The 20,693-nt window shown below is 38.4% G+C and overlaps 1 protein-coding gene across 17 annotated transcripts in view; it reads left to right on the top strand.

Annotated features, from left to right (window-relative positions):
• EYA1 (EYA transcriptional coactivator and phosphatase 1) overlaps positions 1 to 20,693 on the top strand; it is a 178,819-nt gene that overhangs the window by 87,624 nt on the left and 70,502 nt on the right. For 9 of the 17 annotated variants that reach the window (XM_065627176.1, XM_065627178.1, XM_065627180.1 and 6 more), the window contains 5 exons: positions 4,654 to 4,703; positions 6,109 to 6,236; positions 8,055 to 8,117; positions 18,644 to 18,724; positions 20,605 to 20,674. In XM_065627176.1, coding sequence (XP_065483248.1) covers positions 4,654 to 4,703; positions 6,109 to 6,236; positions 8,055 to 8,117; positions 18,644 to 18,724; positions 20,605 to 20,674 — 392 coding nt within the window. The remainder of the gene's footprint in view (positions 1 to 4,653; positions 4,704 to 6,108; positions 6,237 to 8,054; positions 8,118 to 18,643; positions 18,725 to 20,604; positions 20,675 to 20,693) is intronic. The other 8 variants (XM_065627187.1, XM_065627186.1, XM_065627185.1 and 5 more) reach the window with 2 other exon arrangements.

Genomic DNA, 20,693 nt, shown 5'->3' with positions numbered 1-20,693 from the left:
GGTGTCATTGTTTGTTTTGGGGTTTTTTTGGTGTGGGGTTTTTTTTTTTTTTTTTGGTAAGTAAACTTTTTAAAATAAGGCAAGCAGAAGAGATAAAAGCTTTCAGAGAGAAAAAAGATAATAGTATATTTTCAGGTGGTTTGTTTAAATTTAAAATGATCATAGAGATAAATTTGGGTAAAGAAGTGGAAATGTTGTGTAGTGTATCACTGGAAGTTTTCAGCGTTCAATACCATGTATAAAGAATATTTTCTTTTCCATCCCGTACTCATTGGCACCCGCCAGAACACAGACTGCTGGTTTGGTGTGTAAAATAAATTAATAATGTGTATATGTATCTGTACATACACATGTGCATGTACATCATATGCTTTTATGTATATAAACACATATGCGCACAGTGGTTTATGTGTTGCTCATGAAGCCCTGACACGCAGTATTTAGCCAAGCACCTCACTGCTGTCAGAGTTTTCCCAAGGCCTGGTGGGGTCTGGAAATGAGCAGCCATCCCCTTTCAGCAGCTCTGCACAGTGACAGGCGGCTTGAGTCACCCTTTGCCTTTGGAGAGCGGAGAAAAAAAGAATGAGTAATCATTTTGTTTCAGTTGCAATAAGTATGAAATATTTTTCGGGAGCCAAAAAAATCTTGGAAAAGCAGAAAGACATTCTTAAATGGCTGGTCATAATAGGAGCATTGTCGCCTTGTAGGACTTCTTTCTTAAAGGGAAGAAAGTGTTGGGGTTTCAAAATGTTTCATTCATAAGTGTATGAAAGTGAGTATGTAGGAGAGCACTTTTATAAGGATTTAAACTAGTAATTAAAAATGAAATAACTGTAATTACCTGCTTCTGGTTTAATAAGTGCAATTTGTCTTTGATGTGAGCATTTAGTGAAAAAGCTCTCCCTCCTCACTTAGACTCCCGCTATATGATTATTGGGAGAGTGGAAGAATTACCAAGTTTCATGTGTTGTCAGGAAGGTGCCTTTTTGTAGCCAGTTTGCATTTTAGTTTTGTAACATTCTAGCCCTTGAAGCCATTATGCCTGTAGATAGTGAGTGCAAAGCGCTTTTAAGGAGGCAAAGAGTTCTGGTGGGGGAAAAGTCCTCTTCTCTCCCTCCCTCCACCCCCTGCTAAAAATGACAGATTCCCTCCCCCCCCCCCCAACCCCACCTTCCCCCGGATGAATCCTCTGATTTGAAAATTGGCATTGTCTTTGAAATTTGTTTCTTTAAAACAGACCTGTGTCTTAAGAAAAAGTGCACGTGCTGGCTATTATTTTCTGGGTTAACTTCTTATTTTCACTTAGAAATTTTTTATTTTCATCAGGAAAAATGTTTTAAATTATAGACATTTAAAAAGTTCTCCTAGCAAGCAAAAATACTGTGCAAAACCTGTAATTTAGACAAGTACCTACATTTTACTTGCTCTGTACCGCTGAAATTCAGAATCCCTTCCCATTTACAGTTTACTTTTCACAGAACATTATTAACTTTTTGGCTTCATACATGATCTTCTGTCAGATGCTTTTGATTCGTAATTTAGCAAAGTATAATAAACAGTGCAAAAGTCATGAATTTTCCTCTGCATCCTGAGCTCTGTGGTAGGGAAAATGTGATAAAATGTGTACCTTAAGTCTTGTTTGATGATCTCTCAAAGCAAGTTCGCCTTCTGGAAATAATTTCTGGGGTTGAAGAGCATGGTATTAACAGATTTAATGTGGCTATTCAACGGATTGGTGGAGTACTATGTGAGGTTTAACAAAATGAGAGAGACAAATTGAACATCAACAAAACCTACATCTGTGAAGAATTATAAATTTAATTAGAAAAAAGGCAAACTTAAAAGACCTCATTAACTAATCAGAATTTGATGTTACTGATTTAAGATTCTTAAATGGATGAATTTTAAGTGGCTTTGTATCATTGTCCTTACTTTCTCACCATGTAATATGTATTGCCCAGATCTGCAATCCATATGAAAGAAAAAGATGTGAACGTTACTTATAACAATCAAATTATACACAGTAATATCTTTGAGGTATTAAGGAGAATGTGCATGTCGTTTAGCATATATGGCATTTTTAGTTTCAGTAGAGCACAGAGTATGAAGGGTGAGTGACAGCTTCCTTTTTCTCTCTCTTTTTTTTTTTTTAATATTTCTCTTTGGCTAGCTGGGTAAGGCTGTTGCTTTTTTTTCCCCCCTTTTTATTTTTTCCCTTTTTTTTTTTCTTTTTTCCCCCCACTTTTTGTATGATATGCGAGTTATGTTGCAGAACTTCAGCTATCCAGAAATCTATTGGCAAAATGAGAGAATGTATGAGAGCAAGCACACGCCACCCAGAAATGTTTTTATTCTATGAACTGGTCGTCATAAGTGTGGTTCCTTACTGCATTGTAATTTTGTACTACACATAAAAAACTGAAAGCATGTGAAGTGTAGCATTTTGTAAACTGTAACTAATTTCACTCACATCTGTGTCTAATTGTTGTCTGCATTCACATTCTTGAGAGTAGATTTATTTTTCCTGGACCACTCTGTGGATTCAGCTGACCAGCCTAAGTGAGGATTAGTTGTTTTAAAGTTATTTTGATTAAAGAGTCATTTTAAATATGGTAACGTGCAACACATGGTTTAAATAATCCTAGAGACACAAAGGAATATATCTAAAGTATGTCTAATGAAAATGAAGATTGTGGATATGAACTTTCACAAATCATAAAGTGTTAAAGGACATATAAGCTATATATTTAATTCACTTTGAATGGGTTGGATTCTTTTTTTCCCGTCTCCCATGAATCCTTAAATGAAGTCTCTCACTATACACACATGTGCATGTATATGTATATATTCGTAAGTGTACAGAAGTTGGTTTTTTTTTTCTAATTTGGGTAAATAAAACAGTGAAGATTAAATGTATTTTAGAGTTTAGTATGAATAACACCGTAGGGCACTTTGGAAAACATCAGTTAATTAAAGCATCTATTTAAAAAGTTAAGTTTTGGCTGTTATAAAAGATATATTTTAAAGGATCCTGTGCAAGAGGGAGTGAAGATAGCTCTGTGAGCAAACTTAGTTCTCACCTATAATTTTTTCCAGGTGTTTAGAAGTAACAGCAGAAACATATCCTAGGGCACTCTGCTGCAGCTTCTGGGGTAAAGAACTGAAAAAAAGATTTTTTAAAAAAAAACCAAAACGCTTTTGAATGTATCTGCTCATCTAGTTTGATTTGGCATATGATGATGTACTGAAAAGCACATTATGCAGTACTTTAAGTACCCAGTTATAAAAAGATTGATGTTTTCCAGCGTGCATTATTGCATGATTCGTGACATCATTTGTAATGTTCTGCATTGCCTGGCTGCCCCTAGCAGTTGTTTACTCTTGCTAGTAGTAATTCTGTCTGTGATTAAAAATAACAAAAAAACCCCCTACAGACACATAAGTAGGATTTGCTTGGATGATTTTTATGGCACTTAAAATGCCTCATCTCTCTTGTCTTTGCTCTGTGATCATTTAAGAGATGTCAGTTCAGGTTGAATGGAAATGCACATGAAGGATTCTCAATGCAGACATTAAGAGGACATGTACCTTGCCTGGAGAAGCTTTTGCGTGCTTTTAAGCTAACAGTGTCTGCCACCGTACCTTCACCTGAATTTTATCACCTGCTGACAATCATTACTGGCTATAGAGACATCTGTTAGCAAAGCAAAGGTGTTTTTCTAATAGGACATAAAAATCTTTTGCTCACCTGAGTTATAGAATGAGTTGTTTAATTAAACTGGAAAATTATTGCCGGCTTCCCAGTGGAACCAGATTATTTTTCTTGATGAGTGACCTCAGAGGTAAATGCTGCAGCTTCCCCCTCTTTATTTATCCAGAAATGTTATTTTAAGTCATTTTATCAGAAATCTCATTAGCGACCGGAATTTTTATGGGTAAGACCTTGTGCAATAACATGCGGAGTTTTTATTTTAATTCACCCCATTTGGAGATGGGCTTGTGTAATATTGCTGGTCATTTATTGAAGATCTTTACCATAGACAGACCTGCCCCTTGTCTCCCACAAAAAAACAGTGGCAGCTTCTCTAGCGTGTTTCACCCCTCATCTTTGGGTTGAGCAGAGATTTGCGGGTTCTCTGTTACCCAGGCAAAGAGGATGGATGGCAAAGAGGGGAGGAAGAGGAAAGGCAACATGGTGAGGGCAAGAAGCTGCCCAGAGTTAAGGGGATGGGAGGGAGAGAGAACTCAGCCTGAGATGACCAGAGGAGTGGAGGATGCTGGGGGGGCTCGGAACTGGAGCGGCTCCCCCTGCCCTTGGTGGGGTGCGTGGTGGGGTTACCTTTGCCAGGGTGTGCGGCCATGCCGTGGGAGGAGTGAGCCCCTCTGCAGCTGTCACGGGCCCCTGATGAATCACTATCCCGTCACTTGGCCGCCGTCCCCCGGCGCGGGGAGGAGGGAGAGAGACCTGCCGAGGAAACAACAGTTGAGCCTTCAATTTAAAGACAATATGCCTTTCACGGGCAACGCGCCCTCCTCCTCTCCTTTTGGGTTTAAAGGACAGAATTGTCATCTGCAGTGATATCCTTTCTTTAATTTAAGGCCTCGTAGTAAAGCGGAGTAACAGAGGCTTCTGTTTCTTTCCTTGGTTTGCAGGTGCAGAAGTCCCAAACCAGTTCAGATGTCGCTGTTTCCTCAAGCTGCAGGTAAGGATTTGATGGAAAGCTGCTATTTTTCTGCAAGCCTTTTATTAATTTTTTAAACTTCAGGTGATAAGTAAATGTTTATTCTTGTTTTCTGCGTTAAGCAGATGAGTAAGTGCTGGAGTGTTGCTTTTATGTGCGTGCAACCAAGTCTGTCAACCATGAGCACCTACACTTTTTCTCTAAATTGTCTGACTTTATATTAGATACTGGCTTTTGAAACTCATTGCCATATCATCCTTTTGATGTGTAGTTTGTTTTAGGTAATGAAATATAAAATGAAGGATTCATGCTTAGAACTTGTGATAAAATCTCAGTTAACACGTGAAAACTTTGTGTCTGAAATGACACTTAGGCTTGAGGATATTTATACCATTATTGTGCGAGGAATTTTTAATGTAATTTTAATAGTCTTTAAAAGAGCCTAAGCATTTCTTCTAAACCGAAAAAATTACTGGTTCAAATGCCTTGGAGGCGCAGTAACCTATGAAATTTCTACTGGGAGCAATTACTTAGACTGAGTTCATCAACATTATCAAAAGTTTAAGGTATAAAGAAACAGAAAGATGGGGCATTTCAATCATAAGCTTCCCCAGCATCAACTGAGGGATATGTCATAGTGGTGATGGCCGTTGGCCTTTTTGTATAAGGCTCTTAAAAAAGCAAATTGTAAATATACAGCTGCTTGTGTTCTGTATAAATGTTTAATTTTTGCTTTGAATCAGAATTGCTCTCTTCTTATTTTGGCTGAACGACAGCTGTTCAGATACGGCAGTGCTAAGGCACACTAACGCCTGTATGGATTCACTATGCGTTGGTCATATCCCTTTTCAATTGGGCACGCTTTATGTAATCCACAAAGCAAACAAGTGAGCAGACATAATAATGTTTTAATGCTGCATTTGTTTCAACGGAAACAGAGGAACAATTAAGTAGTTTGCCAGAGTAAACACATACATCAGGAATATCTCATTCCCTGTCAGTAGATGAGAGGTTTTCACAATTGCTTCAAGTGTTTTATTTGGTTTGGAGGCCCATTATATTGCCACAAAGTGGTAAATCTTGAAAAAGCAAAGTGTTAATTTGTTGTAAAGAGACTGTATGTCTTTGTGTATTTGTATATCTTTGTATGTGTCTTAAAAATGCAAGGTGACATAAACGTTTAAAGTACAGTACTTTGTATCTAAATTTTATTCTGTTAGAAGCTGCAAAAATAATTAAGGTAGCTGGTCAGTCATGTGCGGGACTACAAAATGAGTTTAGCACTAGAAAAGATCAAGCTGGGAGAAGCTGTTCGTTTTTTACTGTTTTCAGGACATTGATTAATAGCGAGCTGTGCCTCATCTAGGTAATTCCTCCATAATCCATGTCGAATCTGTCACTAAAACTAGTTGCATCTTGTTTTCAGGTCTATGGAAATGCAGGATCTAGCCAGCCCACATAGCCGACTAAGTGGTAGTAGTGAATCCCCCAGTGGTCCAAAACTTGATAACTCTCATATAAGTAATAATTCCATGACACCAAATGGCACAGAAGGTGAGCCACCACTTCTTTAGTGTTTCATAGTTTGCTTTTTCTCCTTATTGCATTGATGTTCTCGCAGTCAGTAAGGTATATAGAGAAAATGTTTTACTATTTCAGGTGTTCTGTGTTTATGTAATATGGTGTATAGAGCTAATGTTCAATGTCTTTCAGTAGTTACTATCATCAAGTTTCAGCAATAGCTTTCGTTCCAGGTTTATATTCCTTTCATGGAGTTTGAATGGACTGAGCAGGTAGTATGTGCAGAGCTTTAAAAAAAAAAACAAAAATCAAAAAAACCTGAAAGAGCAGTTTAGCGATGAGAAAAAAAAGGAGATGTTTACAATTGTCAGACTACAAAATGCGATCTTTCATCTTTTCTTTTTTTCTCTATTTGAGTATTTCTTTATGTTCTCACTTTTTTTCAAGCTCCTAAGGCTATTAAGGTTTTGTCAAGTAGGCTAATAAAACCGTGTCAAAATTTCCTTGGGCTAGCTTGCTGCTCTGATGGAGTGGCCAAAATTCAAACAGGTGTAGTAATTCAATGGGGTAAACTGATACCTATTTTTCAAGAAGCAGTCAGCCAGTTGATAAGTTATGTTTGTTCTCAGTAGAATACTAACAGCAGAGCAACCTAACAGCTTTGCCGGTAATATAATATATGTAATAGTACATGTAATGAAACACAGAAAAGTTTATGTAAAAAGCAGCGAAAAATACTCTTTCCTGTAACATTTCTATAGCAATAATAGGAAAGACCATACATGGCATTTGGCTAATTATGTGAACAGAGCTTTTAATGCATTACTAGAAAACAGAGTCACACAATTTCAAATATTACTTTTCAATATAAATGTATAGTTAGCCGTTGTAGCAAAGATATGCCTTATTTCCTAAGAACTGGGTCATATTAGTGCTGTCAGACTGTTTAGGATTATGGACATGCATTGCATTCTTCCAGGAAAGGCACATGTCAGTCAAACAGATGTCATCCCCCTCAATTCCCCATACATTTCTGTTACTCATTCTAATTGGAGTCCTCTGTAGTGGGGAGGGTTTTTGGGTTATCAGATTAACAGGCGTTTGTGCCAGAGGTGTGTATAATTTACTTTTTTCTATTGCTGTAAGAGTATTGCTGCAGTCAAATTTTAAGCTAATTGGGGGAAAAAAGTAGCTTTTAAAAGAATAAATAAAGTTCTTAATGTGTTAATGTAGTTTAAGCAGAAAAATATTTCATATCCACAGATGAGTCATCTTATATTTTGAATACTCAAGTATATTATTATATTTTTGTATCGTATTATCTGTTATAAACCAGTTTTGGTGCAGGTTAAAAATTGCTCAACCCTTTCAAATTAAAATTCCTCTTGCTCACGAAAGCCTTTGCTGTAAACTTCACCAGCTTTTGTAGCTTTTATGTAACTTGAAGGTTCTTTAGCAGCACGAAAATAGGGAATGTTCCTTGAAACACAAAGACACCATCTGGCTTGACTTTTTCTTCTAAGTAGTTGTTGTGTGCAGACATACGCTCTGGAAAATAGGGTGCTTAATATTACTTTGTCAGGAAATTAGCTGTATATTGTGTCTATTCATGGACTGACCTCAGGTAGCAAATAATTTTGGAAGTAATATCCCAGCTTCTCAGCAGAAATCAGAGTTTATCGAAGAAAGTGAATTAAACTACGGTAACTTATTTATCTGACATTAGAATTTTAAAGCTCAGGCTTATTAATTTTGGGTGAATTCTACCCAGAAAGCTTATGACTTGCAATATACATTTACCTTCTGAGACAAAGCCAAATGTTTTTGTTTTTCTGTGCAATTTTCCCTCAGGTGACATGACCCTTCTCAGCACTGCAGACTGGTTGCTGAGCCCTAGCACACAGAGCCCCGCAGGTTTGGGGGGCTGCGGGGGGCGCAGCAGGCGTGGGCACGCAGCATGTGTTTTCACACCTTGTCCAGAAAGCATCCCGAGAAATAGCTTGTGTTTGGCGGTTCTGATCTAAACTTTCTCAATTGAAAATTCCTCCCTCTGCTCTTAAGTGACAAATAATGAAAGGTTTTTGAAACAAATGTAATTGAATAATTTATTTCTGAATTAGTTGTGTACCAAGAGACAAAATTTGTGAGCGAAGCAGATGCCTTGAGATGCTAAAAGGCTTAAGAAAAACTGGAGTGAATGAAGCAAGGGTTTCTTATTTTTTTTTAAATGAAAGGTGAAGTAAAATTATTTTTTCTGAGATTCTTGAAGCAGAATCCTGCTGAGACACAAGTGGCAGATTGTGAGGATGCAGTTGTAAGGGCTTGCCAAACACCTTTCTTAAAATGCTGCAGTGTGTTTGCTTGCTTGTTGCACGTGGAGTGGAGATGCGGGTTGCTGAACCTTCACATGTTAAATATAATATGTAAAACCAACATCTAATCGACTATGCATTTGTTCTCACTAACATGAAAGAGCCCTCCTTTTCTGGCATAAAGGACCTTCATGTGAATGAGAAACAGGCCCTCCAGGTATTTGCATGTCATAAATATCTTGTAAAGATATGTTAAATTTTATTTGACTCTGGGTGTGATTTAGGCAAGTTTCCATACCCTGAAGTGTAGGATATGTTCACTAGATGAGGGGAAAAAAAAAAAAAAGAAACAGAAGAAAAAACCCCAAACCCTGTCCCAAAGTGAAATGGCCCTGTTTCAAACAAAGATGTTCATTAATTCCTCTAAGGCACATTTTCAGACCTGTCTCTTATTGATGTTGTTCTACAAGAGGATGTGGTTGGAAGATAGCTCACTGTTATTAGCTAATATTTTTAGCTTCACACTTAGTGGTAAGTTGGCAAAGCACTGAATGGGGATTAAGTTGTGTGATCAAGTCTGAGTTTAATCTCTGCGTGCAGCTTTGATAATAACTCTTTGTGTGCTTAATTTCACTGTGGTGGAGCAAAATTACTGTAGTGCAGAACCGACCAGGTACTGCTGGCCAAGGACTGTAGCTGAAGAAAATCAGGGGGTTTTGGGTGACTGCTATTTATTTCCTTTTATCTAAACATTTTTAAACAAGTCAGATTTACTACTTCTTGCCTCAGATAGCAGTTCCTCTACAGGATTGTTTTAGAGCATTGTGATTTCTGTAGAACTTACACTATTCTTTCAGGTTTGTTGCAGAATGTGGGACAGTCTTCATAAGTCTGAATGTATGCGTGGTGAGGGAAAAAGTAGCATTTTCTTAACATCTTGATTTAAAAAAAATAATCAGTAGTAATTACTAGTAAGAAATAATTATTTTGCTGGTGTTTGTTTTTTTCTTCCTCTTCTCTGAGCCAGGCAGCATGGCCTTCAAACCAGTGATGGGGAAGTAACAAGGAAATTATAGACCCTGACCAGTCAGAAATTCCCCAGGATCAAATCCAGAGGAGTAACACTAAAACGTCTGGCTAAAAACTCTCAGAGAAGCTAGTCCTGGCATGCGAAAATGGTGCTGATGGTATAAATACTGCAGTTTTTGAGTTTTCCATTATGTCTTTAAGTATTTTTCTACAAAATATTCTCTGTCGTAGGTAACAGCAGATAACAAACACCATTAAAAAATTGTCCTATATGACTTGCCTAGGAAAATCTGTTAAAAAAAAAAAGGGAGAACTGAAGTAGAGTTCAAAATGTTCATAGTCATGCCTTATCTCTAATCTTCCTTTGTCAGCAAATTGCTATGTTTGGTTGATACTGAAGGAATTAAAGAAAGAATAACAACAGAAGCTAATAAAATTGCCATTTGTTAAGTTTTGTCCAACAGCTAGTGGCTATTCCAACAAGAGCACCCACTTTGGTCAATATACTTTAGAGGGGAAAGTCTGCGAGTAATCAATACATTTGAAAGGAGCAGCAAAGCTGTTTTCCATAGCGAACAACTGCATCCAGTTTCTGCCTTCAGTGATCTTTACTTTTATCTAAAGAATGTAAATCAGTTCTGATGGATTACATAAAGTGAGAAACAGGAGCCTTTGGCCCATCGTGATGTTGTTTTATGCAACTGGAATGGAAAAGAATAGATGAAGATTGAGAGAAGGAGACATGGTTTTCCAAGCAACTACACTTCATTCACGTTAGGAGTGTGGAGCTGCTTCTGCTCTCATTTCTGAGTGGATAACAAATTGAAGATCAGATTTTCAAAGATACATAGGAAGAGAGGCTTCAAAGGGAATTGGACATCAAAATTCCTTTGGAAAAAAAAAAGGGTTCTCACTCTTTAAGTATCTGCTGCAACATGAGATTGAGATCCCACACAAAGGCAGTCAAAGCTCCCCACTACATGACTTATCTGATAGTTGGCCATTAGAAAGGTTGTTTTAAGTCTGGTGAACGTAAATCCATCTTCAGGGTTTCAGAAGGCAGCACTGTGTAGTATGTTTGCTGTTGAGCTGCAATATTACAGAACGGAGAAAAAAATGTTTTCAGTATTTTCTGAAGATTACTTGGTGGAATAAGATGTTGAAATCCATAGAGAAGGTGTGTGCTGGTGGTTGTTACAGCACATGATGTAGATTTCTGTAAGTAAACGATATGTTGAGTGTGCATTGTAATTCTAACAATACTTTGTAGCACTCATAATAGTTTTTCAGGTGTTAAAACCAAGCCTGCACTTTAGCAGTGAATAATTTTAAATTTTTTAGTAAGAGTTATTAATAATTTTGTGTACTTTGGGGCACAAAGTTGTGGTAAATGATGGCATTTAGACAAAATGATCCTCCTTCGGGAGATGCTTGGGTTCTAGTGTTTTTTAATTGCTCATTTCTGGAGTTTCTGCCATTAATGTATGCTGAAGTTTCTAGACTTCTGTTTGTGATGAAGAGCTTGATGGTATGAAACTTGTAATTGGCACAGGGATACTTCCATATTTAGAAATATCATTTTCCTGAAGGAAAGAACCTCATTTAAGTGAAAAATCAATAGCAACACTGGTTCTCACAGACATCTGAGGGAAAGAAAATACTCCGAATGACAAAGGTCTTTGAAAAAAGAAAAAGAATGGAACATCTGGAAGCACCATTATTTTAATATAATCTATTTTTGCCAGCTTCTCATAAACATGTTCACAGCACATGTTGTTCCAGATTGTGGATGGAGTGTGGCGGTGTGAGAGCACCCTCTGAGTGTGCCTGAGGGTCCCAGAGCCCTCCTGGCACAGTGGCTTTGCACAGCCTGTGGGATGTCAAGAACCTGTGAAGATATTCACTGCTTCACCAAAAACTGGAACTGCAACACATTGCACTGGGAACAACGCCTCTGCAGTGGGGCCAGCCTGTTATGTGTGATTTTCATGTGTGCAATTGTGCGATTGCACAGCGTAAGATAGAAATATCATACACCAGACCAGTAATACAGACGAGAAGGCAATCCAGCCCCTGCCGTTGGTGCGCACCAGCAGAAACTCCAGGGAACCATAGAAATCTCAGTCTAATTTCACACCTTAATAGACAACAGGGTGATGTTTGAAGAGCCTTAGCAACTTCAGAGACTTCTGACCCTTCAGATGATTTAGCACTTACATTTGCATCTTGTAGTCTTCTGAGGAGTTTTGCTTATCACAGGTAGATAAAAAAATCATGAAACTTGGTCACACTTCAGGGTTAGCCAGGTCATTTGACCCTAGGTCAGTGAGTGTAGTACCTGTGCTACCTGGCTTGATGAGACAAGCTGGGGAGTTTGCTGCTGCTGCTGGGCAGAGGGGAATGCAAGCTGACACTGACCTTCTTTGTCCAGGTGAATTTGGCTTTAAGTCCTGCAATTCAGACCTTGGCCAAAGTAGAGGACGTTATTTCCCACTTATGAAAGATGGCCCCTGCTTTGTATTCTGTTTCTGTCTTCATGTCTCAGTCTTACATCTTGTACAGCTACATTGCAGAGTGGACTTGACTTCTCCGTGATGCTCTCTGTTCACCTGAAACCCTCTGTGTTTCCAGAAGGTGGCTGAAGACAACCTTCTTTGCCATTAATGGCTGAGACTGTGACATTGTGTGGTCATTCTGTCTGGCTTTGGCTAAAGAGTACAGATATTTTACACAGACACAGTGCAAACTATTACATATGTGTAGGACAACTGCCATGGTCAGGTTCCCAATCAAGGATTTAAGAAGAAAAACAAAAACAAAAACAAAAACAAAGAAAAGAAGAGAAAAGAAGAGAAGAGAAGAGAAGAGAAAAGAAAAGAAAAGAAAAGAAAAGAAAAGAAAAGAAAAGAAAAGAAAAGAAAAGAAAAGAAAAGAAAAGAGAAAAAGAAAAGAAAAGATAAAAAAGAAAAGAAAAGAATCCTCTAAATCTAATCTTCTAAATGATTGTTTCTGGATATATGCTGCTTCCATTTGGACAGGAGAGATACAATCATCTAGTGTGAATGGACAAATGAGTGTGAAGGGATAAGAACATTAGTTTGACTCAGATTATTCTCATCTCCTAACTACAGTGGATGAGACTATTTTAACCCATGGCTACACTTGTCAGGTGAAGGTCTGGGTTAAATCTTGATTAGCAGCTACAAGTACTATGCAAATTTGTCTCCACCCAGGTGGTTTCGGTGTTGGATGTTCTTTCTGATTTTGCACTGCAGCAGTGATGCCATTTCTTTGTAAATTCAAGGTTTTTACTGCTAGGTGAGCAGGTTACGATGACATTAAGGCTCTTTTAGTTGTAATGTGTAACATAAAAGGAAGATGAAGGTCGTGGGGGAACCGTGCATGCACTGAAGGCTACATGTAACTGCAGCCCACCTACTGCAGAAATTTTGGAGCAGAGGAAGGAGCAAGCAGGAAACAGTCCGGGCTTGAACTAGAATGTGCTGCTTTGTGCAGGGACTTTCTTTGAGAGCTGAACATAAATTTAGGCTGGAAATTACCTTGTAGTAATTACCTTCTGGTAATTTCCAGGCAAATGAAATTCAGGAAGAGTCCTCTGCTTTGAGAAGCAGGAGTGAGTAAATTTATCTGGCTTTGTGGTCAGGAGCTGATGATTTGATGGTCTATGATAAAAAGAGAAAATAATGTCTTGAGTAAGAATTAGTATAATTGAGTAACCTGTTTATAAGTAACTTGTAACCTTTAGTAACCTGTTTATAACTGCAAGATTTTTCAGTGCAAACAGTTGAGAGTTTGAATGAAATAATGGAAAATATCATCAGCTTAGAGATTCAAGGTAGAATTTTTGTCCAGTTGTTAGTGACAAATAATTTTCTTCGAGCTTTCAGGAGAGCTTTGGGCTTCTAGTGGGTACGAAAAGAGGATGGTATCAAGGAAAATAGTGTATGAATACTAATGGATACATAAAATATGCAATCAAGTTATGGTGAGGCAGTATCTGTCATGAAAATTTGTATCCACAGAGTGTTTAGCTGCTAACATTATTTGAAGATGTCACCTTGAGACAGAACAAAATAGGGCTAGAGATTGTATTTATATGTATGTCTATAAACAAATGTGAAAGCCTTGCTTATTTTGTTGACATTCTTTGTGCTCTGTGAACACTGAGAGCTCTCAGCCAAGAATTATTTCATTTTGCCCACTTAGTCATATAACACAAAGAGTATAACATTATAGTATTAACTCAAAATTATTAAATGCAAAATTAAAACCAATTTAATAACTTAGCCATGTTTACAATATTTCTATTCTGGTTTAATGTCTATGGCATAGCTGTTGACAAATACTAGTTCAGGAAAGGAAGCTTTATATGTAGTTTAGATAATCAAAGTAATTTAAAAAATATATTTAAGAACCTTACTATTTGCGTGCTTGAAAGTGCAATCTTTATGATGTATTCATATGACTTTTGTATTGGGAATGGCCAAATGTTAGGTCTCTGAATCCATATTTAAAACAACCAGCATCTCATTCCTCACAGCACTCTTTACTGCTATATACCCCAGTGACTGCATGACAAACTGTGAGTTCAGAAAGTTCTTACTTAACCAATGAAACACATGAACTTGTCGTTTCTCATCTGAAGTTCTCTTTCATGGTAGAGTTCAGAAACTGCCATGTAAGTTGTTATTAACTGCCTTTTGTAAGGTTTTTGTAAGGCTGACAAAACAGGGCGCATTGCACTTGGAGTCTTTGAGTGTAGAAATATCTCGACAATCGATATAATGCCAGATCAGCAATGATGCGATCTCAGAATTTGTGTGCTCTTTTCTTCTCAGAGCTAGCATGTGTGTTATTATTTGTTAGTCATACTTTTTCTATTATTTTGCTGTGTTGTTTCCTTATACAGTTTCTCTTAAAATCTTGTCTTCAGAATCATACATAACTAGAAAAGAAAAATAAGGAGGAAAAATGTTTCCCTGTTATAGCTTCCTAAGCTCCTTGGAATATAAACCCAATCTATATCAGAAATTCTAAATAACTTAAAATTTTGTAGCAGATTAGAAACACATTGGATTTTGTCTTGAATTTCTTGATAGTCTGTTTCGTTACATCAATGATTTTGCCAGCACTGAAACTTAGTAGCATATTGCTAGATCACAGTCTGTTCTATAATACAAGTCTGATAATTCTGCACCTCTGTTAAGTTCTGTTTTGACAATGGAGCAGTAGAAAATGAAACTCTCCTGTTTCACTTTCTGTTGTCTCTGCCATGACTGAGCGTGCTGTTGGCAGTTCCTGGCAAGCTTGCAATGTGTTCTATGTCCATGTGGCAATATTCCCACTGACTGCCCAGTGTCATCTTGTGAAAGCTTAGGACACGTTGCAGAAATGTTAATTGTCATGGAAAATGTGGAGAGCTGAAATCCAGAGCATGCCTAAGGAGCACGTGGCAGGGTCAGATCCGTGCCTGACCAAAGCTTTGCTTCCTTGGACAGCTCTGTACACCTCTCATGATAGACCTGGATTGCTGATGTGCTGCTGTGATAGACTGGTAGACTTGTAACTTTAGGAAATCCCTTTGCAGTTCTTTTCCCCTGTGATTCTGTGGGGAAAGATCACAGAATCATATAATAGTTTAGGTTGGAAGGGACCCTCAAAGGTCATCTAGTCCAACCTCCCCGCAATGAGCAGGGACATCTTCAAGTAGATCAGGTTGCTCAGAGCCCCTTCCAGCCTGGCCTTGAATGTCTCCAGGGATGGGGCATCTACCACCTCTCTGGGCAAACTGTGCCAGTGTTTCACCACTCTCATCATAAAAAATTTCTTCTTCCTGTCTAGCCTGAATCTCCCCTCTTCTAGTTTAAAACCATTACCCATTGTTCTATCAAAACAGGCCCTGCTAGAGTCTGTCCCCAGACATATGCTCCATTGCAGGTCAGTTTTTGTCTTACGCAGTGAGAATCCAGGGGTGAATATTTCCAACTGGCAAAACCATGGCTGTTTCTTCTCAGTTTATTTCTTTGTATAGCAAGCTTTCATCCTCTTGAAATATGTTTAGGCTCAGACAGAAGGAAATATGCAGTCATTTTCTGGCATTTTGATTAAAATGCTTGGGGAATGAAGGGCTTTTCACTTCCTATCCATTGTTATTAAATTCCCAACTAGCTGCAGCACAAGGTCTGCTAAGGTCATGGTTGTTCCTAAAGATGGCATGATAGGGCTTATTTGTTATCACCCTACTAATGGGTATCCAGATCAGGAATAATGTGAACAGCCTTTCTTATCCTGGCTTTTCATATATTCAGGAAATACAACTGCTAAGAGAGGAGACATAAGGAACAGTTGTTATGAAAAATTTATAAGCACCTCAGTCAGCAACTAGAATTCATTTCCATGAAGAAGGCACTGCAGTGTACTTCATATGTTTTACTGTATCTTCAAAAGTCATATGTTTAGTAAATAGCATTCAGTTATAAACATAGTTGCACTGAAATATTGCTGATCACCCGTAGAGACATAAATTCCATTTTGATGAGGTTTTTTTTCCAAAATGGTAAATTTAACAAGGACCTGAGATCCAGATAAGTGGCAAAGGCACGTGAAGTACATTTTAAACCAATGGCAAGAGAGGCATTTGCATCCACTTAGAAAGAAATAATCCTAGAAATCTTTATCTAAAACAAAGGATGCTATAAGTGTGTGGTGTGTGAGGTGGCTCAGCATAGTCCTTGGGCTGCTACTTTGCAGTGATCCGAACAATGATATTTTATTTTATAAGGAATATAGAAGAATTGTTTCTCCAGTAGAGAAGAGGGAGATTGGAGAAAGCACACACCGAAGTCTTCCACCCCTTACCCTAAGCTAGATTGATCTGTGTCATCTTCATCTCTTTTCCTCTCCCACAGCTGTCAGCTATAGAGAAAAGCATCTTTCATTGTTATTTCCAGAAGTGTAATTGTACTGTGGAAATTAGGTTCAGAAGACTTGCAAAATTTTGGGAAAGCTGGAGTAGTCTATGGGGGAAGTGTTAGTCTGACTGTAAAATGTAGCTGTGATAAATTTCTAAGAAAAAGCGGAAGATCATGTAGATGCTATAATTCTTGGTATCTAGATTAACAAACTGTGTAGGACTTGCTGTTAAAATCTGGTAGTTTTTGGAAAATTACTCGGGATAAACAAATATATTGTTGTACCTGTGTGTTAGACTTTCAGTATTTAGTTATGAAATGGATATTGGATGTGTTATATGCTGTGTTTTTAGGAAATGCATTTGTATTAGAGTTGTAATTCAGATCATGAGTGCACTCTTGAAGTGAACCTCTTGGTCACGCTTTCTTACCACACATAAATTCACCTTGTGAAGTCTCTTGGACTTCACTTCTTTCAAAAAAGATGCTCTGCAGGAGAACAGCCAACATTCTCCAGCTGCTGATGGGTGCTCCATCCTTGGGACAAAACTAAACCTATCATCATAATGCCTGAACCGTGGATACTGGACTCTCTGCACCAACTATTTCACTCCATGAAACTTTTCTTGCTGGGCTGCACTGCTTGCTAATGCAGATGTAGAAGAGCTACGAGCTGTGTGGAACTGGAATTCATCTCCTGAGTTAGTGTGTGCAGACAAAACATCCCGTGTGAGAATCAAAAGAAAACAGTGGGCGATTAGTAAAATCTTGAGAGTTTGCAAGTAAATCCCTTGGATGAGGTCAGGTGAAGGAAATAGTGAGGAATGCAGAAATAAGAATTTGGATTGGCAAGGAAAGGAAAGATCCTTTGTCAAAAGGGGAAAGTGTCTCTCTCTCACCCTTTGCAAACCTGGCACCAGAAGGGTTTCTGCTGGTGATGGTTGCAATTCCTGAACACAGATGTATAGCCAAACATACATACATACGCACACATCTATGTCAAGATTACACTAAGGCTTTACACGTCAAATAGGGTGCACTTTACCTTGGTTTTCTCGGGTTCACTTTCTGCAGTGTTGCTGAATTGCCTCGCCGAAAGGTCAGGTATGCACCCGTGCTGGCGTGTGGGAAGCGGTGACTGCGTGTCTCAACAAGACCGAAAGTGGTGGGATGTTGATAGTAAGATCAGCTCCATTGTTTTCTGAAACATAACCCTCAGTTGCTTTTGGTGTGCTGTAACTCCAAAAGCTGGGTATGTAAAAATGGGATTGAGAGATGGCTGTGCTGATCCGGTAACTCCCTGGGAGGAGGGATTGCGCCTGTTTGCATCCAAGCCAGGGCAGCCCCATTCTTTGTCCATGGATTGTGCTGAGATTGTGCTGAGATTGTGCTGGAGTAGCAGAAAGGGAAATTTGTTTTTTTAATTGAGGCTTTATTAAAAGTCATTAATGAATAATTAATTGTGAAGCAGCATGAGCCAGGAGAGAATCTCTTCTACTCTCATTCTTTTTCACTCTCTGACAGCCACATTGGGTTGCTGGGGCAGAGGAAATAAAATGTAAAAGTGTTCTTTGAAGTATCTGGCGAGGACTGTGTGCTCTGTGTTTATTCAGTGTTGCTGAGTATAAAGTTGGTTTTCATTTTGAGAGGAGAAATCCACCACGAGGAAAGTGTTTTACTTCATCACAAATTTTCCTCTGAAAAGTTATTTGGATGGGAAAAAAAAAATCAAACAGGACTCAGAGAAACCCACTTTAAAATATTTCCTTTTTTTTTGTCTTATTCAAATTGCTGTCTTTCAAGCCTGTAAATGTCTGTGTGACCTGATCTAAATGTGGACTCTTATTGTTGGGTCTGCAGGATTAAGAGAAATCAGGACAGGTGCAGAGAATTGCATGGAGACTTCTGGTTTGTTACAGTGGCTCTTATTCCTTGGGGACAGAAATAACCATCTTGATCATTTTATATGTATGTGTAAATCATAGCTGGCAGTACTTTGCATTGTTCATATACACAAATACATAAAATGCAAAATATTGTAGCCATGATTTAAAACATTTTCAGCAGATTTTTGTTTCATTGAATTTGTGGCTGCAGTGAGTGTGTGTGCATGCGTGTGCAAGAATATTAGGTGCATATAGAATATATTTTATTTATATTTCTATAGTTAAAACAGAACCAATGAGCAGCAGTGAGATTGCTACTACTACTACCACAGACGGGTCTTTAGACAATTTCTCAGGATCAGGTAAGGAATAAACAAAGGTTTTAAGCTCAGCATTTTTTCATTTACTATTTTCTTACCCCAGGTGGTCTAAACCTGTGCACAGCTGTTAAAAAGTCTTGTGCACTTTGCAGCGTATGCCTATTTTTCTTCATCTTACTCAGACAGTGTAAGTCAATAGGAGTTTTCCCTGAGTAAGGAGAATTACAGCACCAGGCTTATTGATGTCCATTGGTGTTTCAGTGAGAGTCTCACTAGGGAGTACTCTGGCCCAGAGTAAATTGCTCCTGTTTTCTGTGAGTAAACACCTGCCTCTGTGATTGGTGTTGTCATTGAGGGGTAGGTCTTATTTATTTTAATTTGTTATTATCAAGGTATTCATTCTTTTGTCAGGCTTTTTTTCTTCCTGGAAACCAAACACATTTTAGCTGCTAACATACAGGAGACAAACGCTGTAAGAAAATCCTAAGATGTTTGCACAGTTTTGCATACCCATGGATAAACTGTGGTATTTCAAGCACATCATTTTTATGGCGCAAATCAAATAAAAAAAAAGGATCTAATACTCTGTCGTGGGATTATATTTCCAGAATAGCAAAATTTGACATCTTGCAACCAGTCAGGCTCCAAGTAGGCAACCCTTTTCTGGTCTTGTCACAGCCTCCGTTTTCTGCCTATGCTGTTGAGTATGAAAGTACCAAACTGGAAAGGCAAAAAAAAAGAGATTTCTAGAGTGAAAGAAGAGCTATAGGAGCTGTGTACATCTGACTAAAGGTCAGACCATAATGTCTGACGTATCTGCAGCCCCACAGGCCACAGAAAACTATCATGTGTGGAAGGCACAGAAAGAGATTCCCTCCTTCCCTCCACACTTTGCAAGTGCTCCCAGCATGTAAAGATGATGGATTTTTCCTGTAGTTGGCCGGGAAAGAGGTAGCTGGCAAAGGGTAATTATCCGTGCCTTGTTTATTTCCAAGTACTTAGCAATAGGGCCTGTTGTTTCTCTGGCTGTCTGATTTTACAGTAGTCTCATAACCTGCGGCTGACCCCTTCCTGGCAAAGGCTTCCAAACCAGCCCTGGGACCTAAAGGAGAATCGGCGCCCAAATAGTAACCAGAGAGCGAAGGGGCTCCTGAAAATAACGTCTGGAGCACATTGGCACATCTGCCACACTCTCGGCAGCACCAAGAAATACCAAAAGAAACTGGGTTGGGTTGGCACAAAGCTCTGTGTCAGCAGCGGCTGGGCTGCCAGGGAGCAGCTCACTGTTTAGCCTCCCAGGCTGAAGTCTTCCACTAAGAAAATTTGCACATTGGTCGGGACATCTTTATGCAATACTGAGTGTTTTGGAGGCCTGAAAGCATTTTAGAAAGCAGATAAGATGGGGCAAAAGAGAAGGAAATGGAATATGGTAATAGATTGTCTGCACTATGGAATTACAAAAAAAAAAAAAAAAAGAGGCACGTGCTCTGAAGCTGGCCATATGTTTTCAATCGAGGCATGCATAAAGCTCCTTCATAAAATGTAGGTCTTAAAAATTCTAAAAGTTAATAAAACGTTGCACTTGAGATATCAATAATCCTTTGAAAATATGAAGGGAAATGTTTCCATTAGGAAATAGATTGTTTGCATTGAAAATGTTGTCTGTGTGCGAGCAAAGAATAGACTATTGCCCAGGAGCTGTACAAAGGGGCAATTTAGTATTTGAAAATCGTAATCAAGATTTTAATGTTAAACATTCTTGTATAGTTCCTGATAAAATATTATTTTCTATCTAAGGTATCGATGATATTTGAATTTAATTAAAATCTTGTTAATACTCTGAAATTCTATTAGGAAAAATAATATTTATCTTTGGTGTGTGTATTTACACTTCTGTGTGCTTTCTTTTCTCCTTGGTGCAGCAATTGGAAGCAGTGGTTTCAGCCCAAGACAAACACACCAGTTCTCCCCACCACAGATTTACCCTTCCAAGTATGATATCTTTTAAAAA

This window comes from Caloenas nicobarica, chromosome 2, assembly GCF_036013445.1.
Source record: "Caloenas nicobarica isolate bCalNic1 chromosome 2, bCalNic1.hap1, whole genome shotgun sequence".
In the NCBI taxonomy this organism is placed as follows: Eukaryota; Metazoa; Chordata; class Aves; order Columbiformes; family Columbidae; genus Caloenas; species Caloenas nicobarica.
This window is presented reverse-complemented; position numbering and strand designations above follow the sequence as displayed.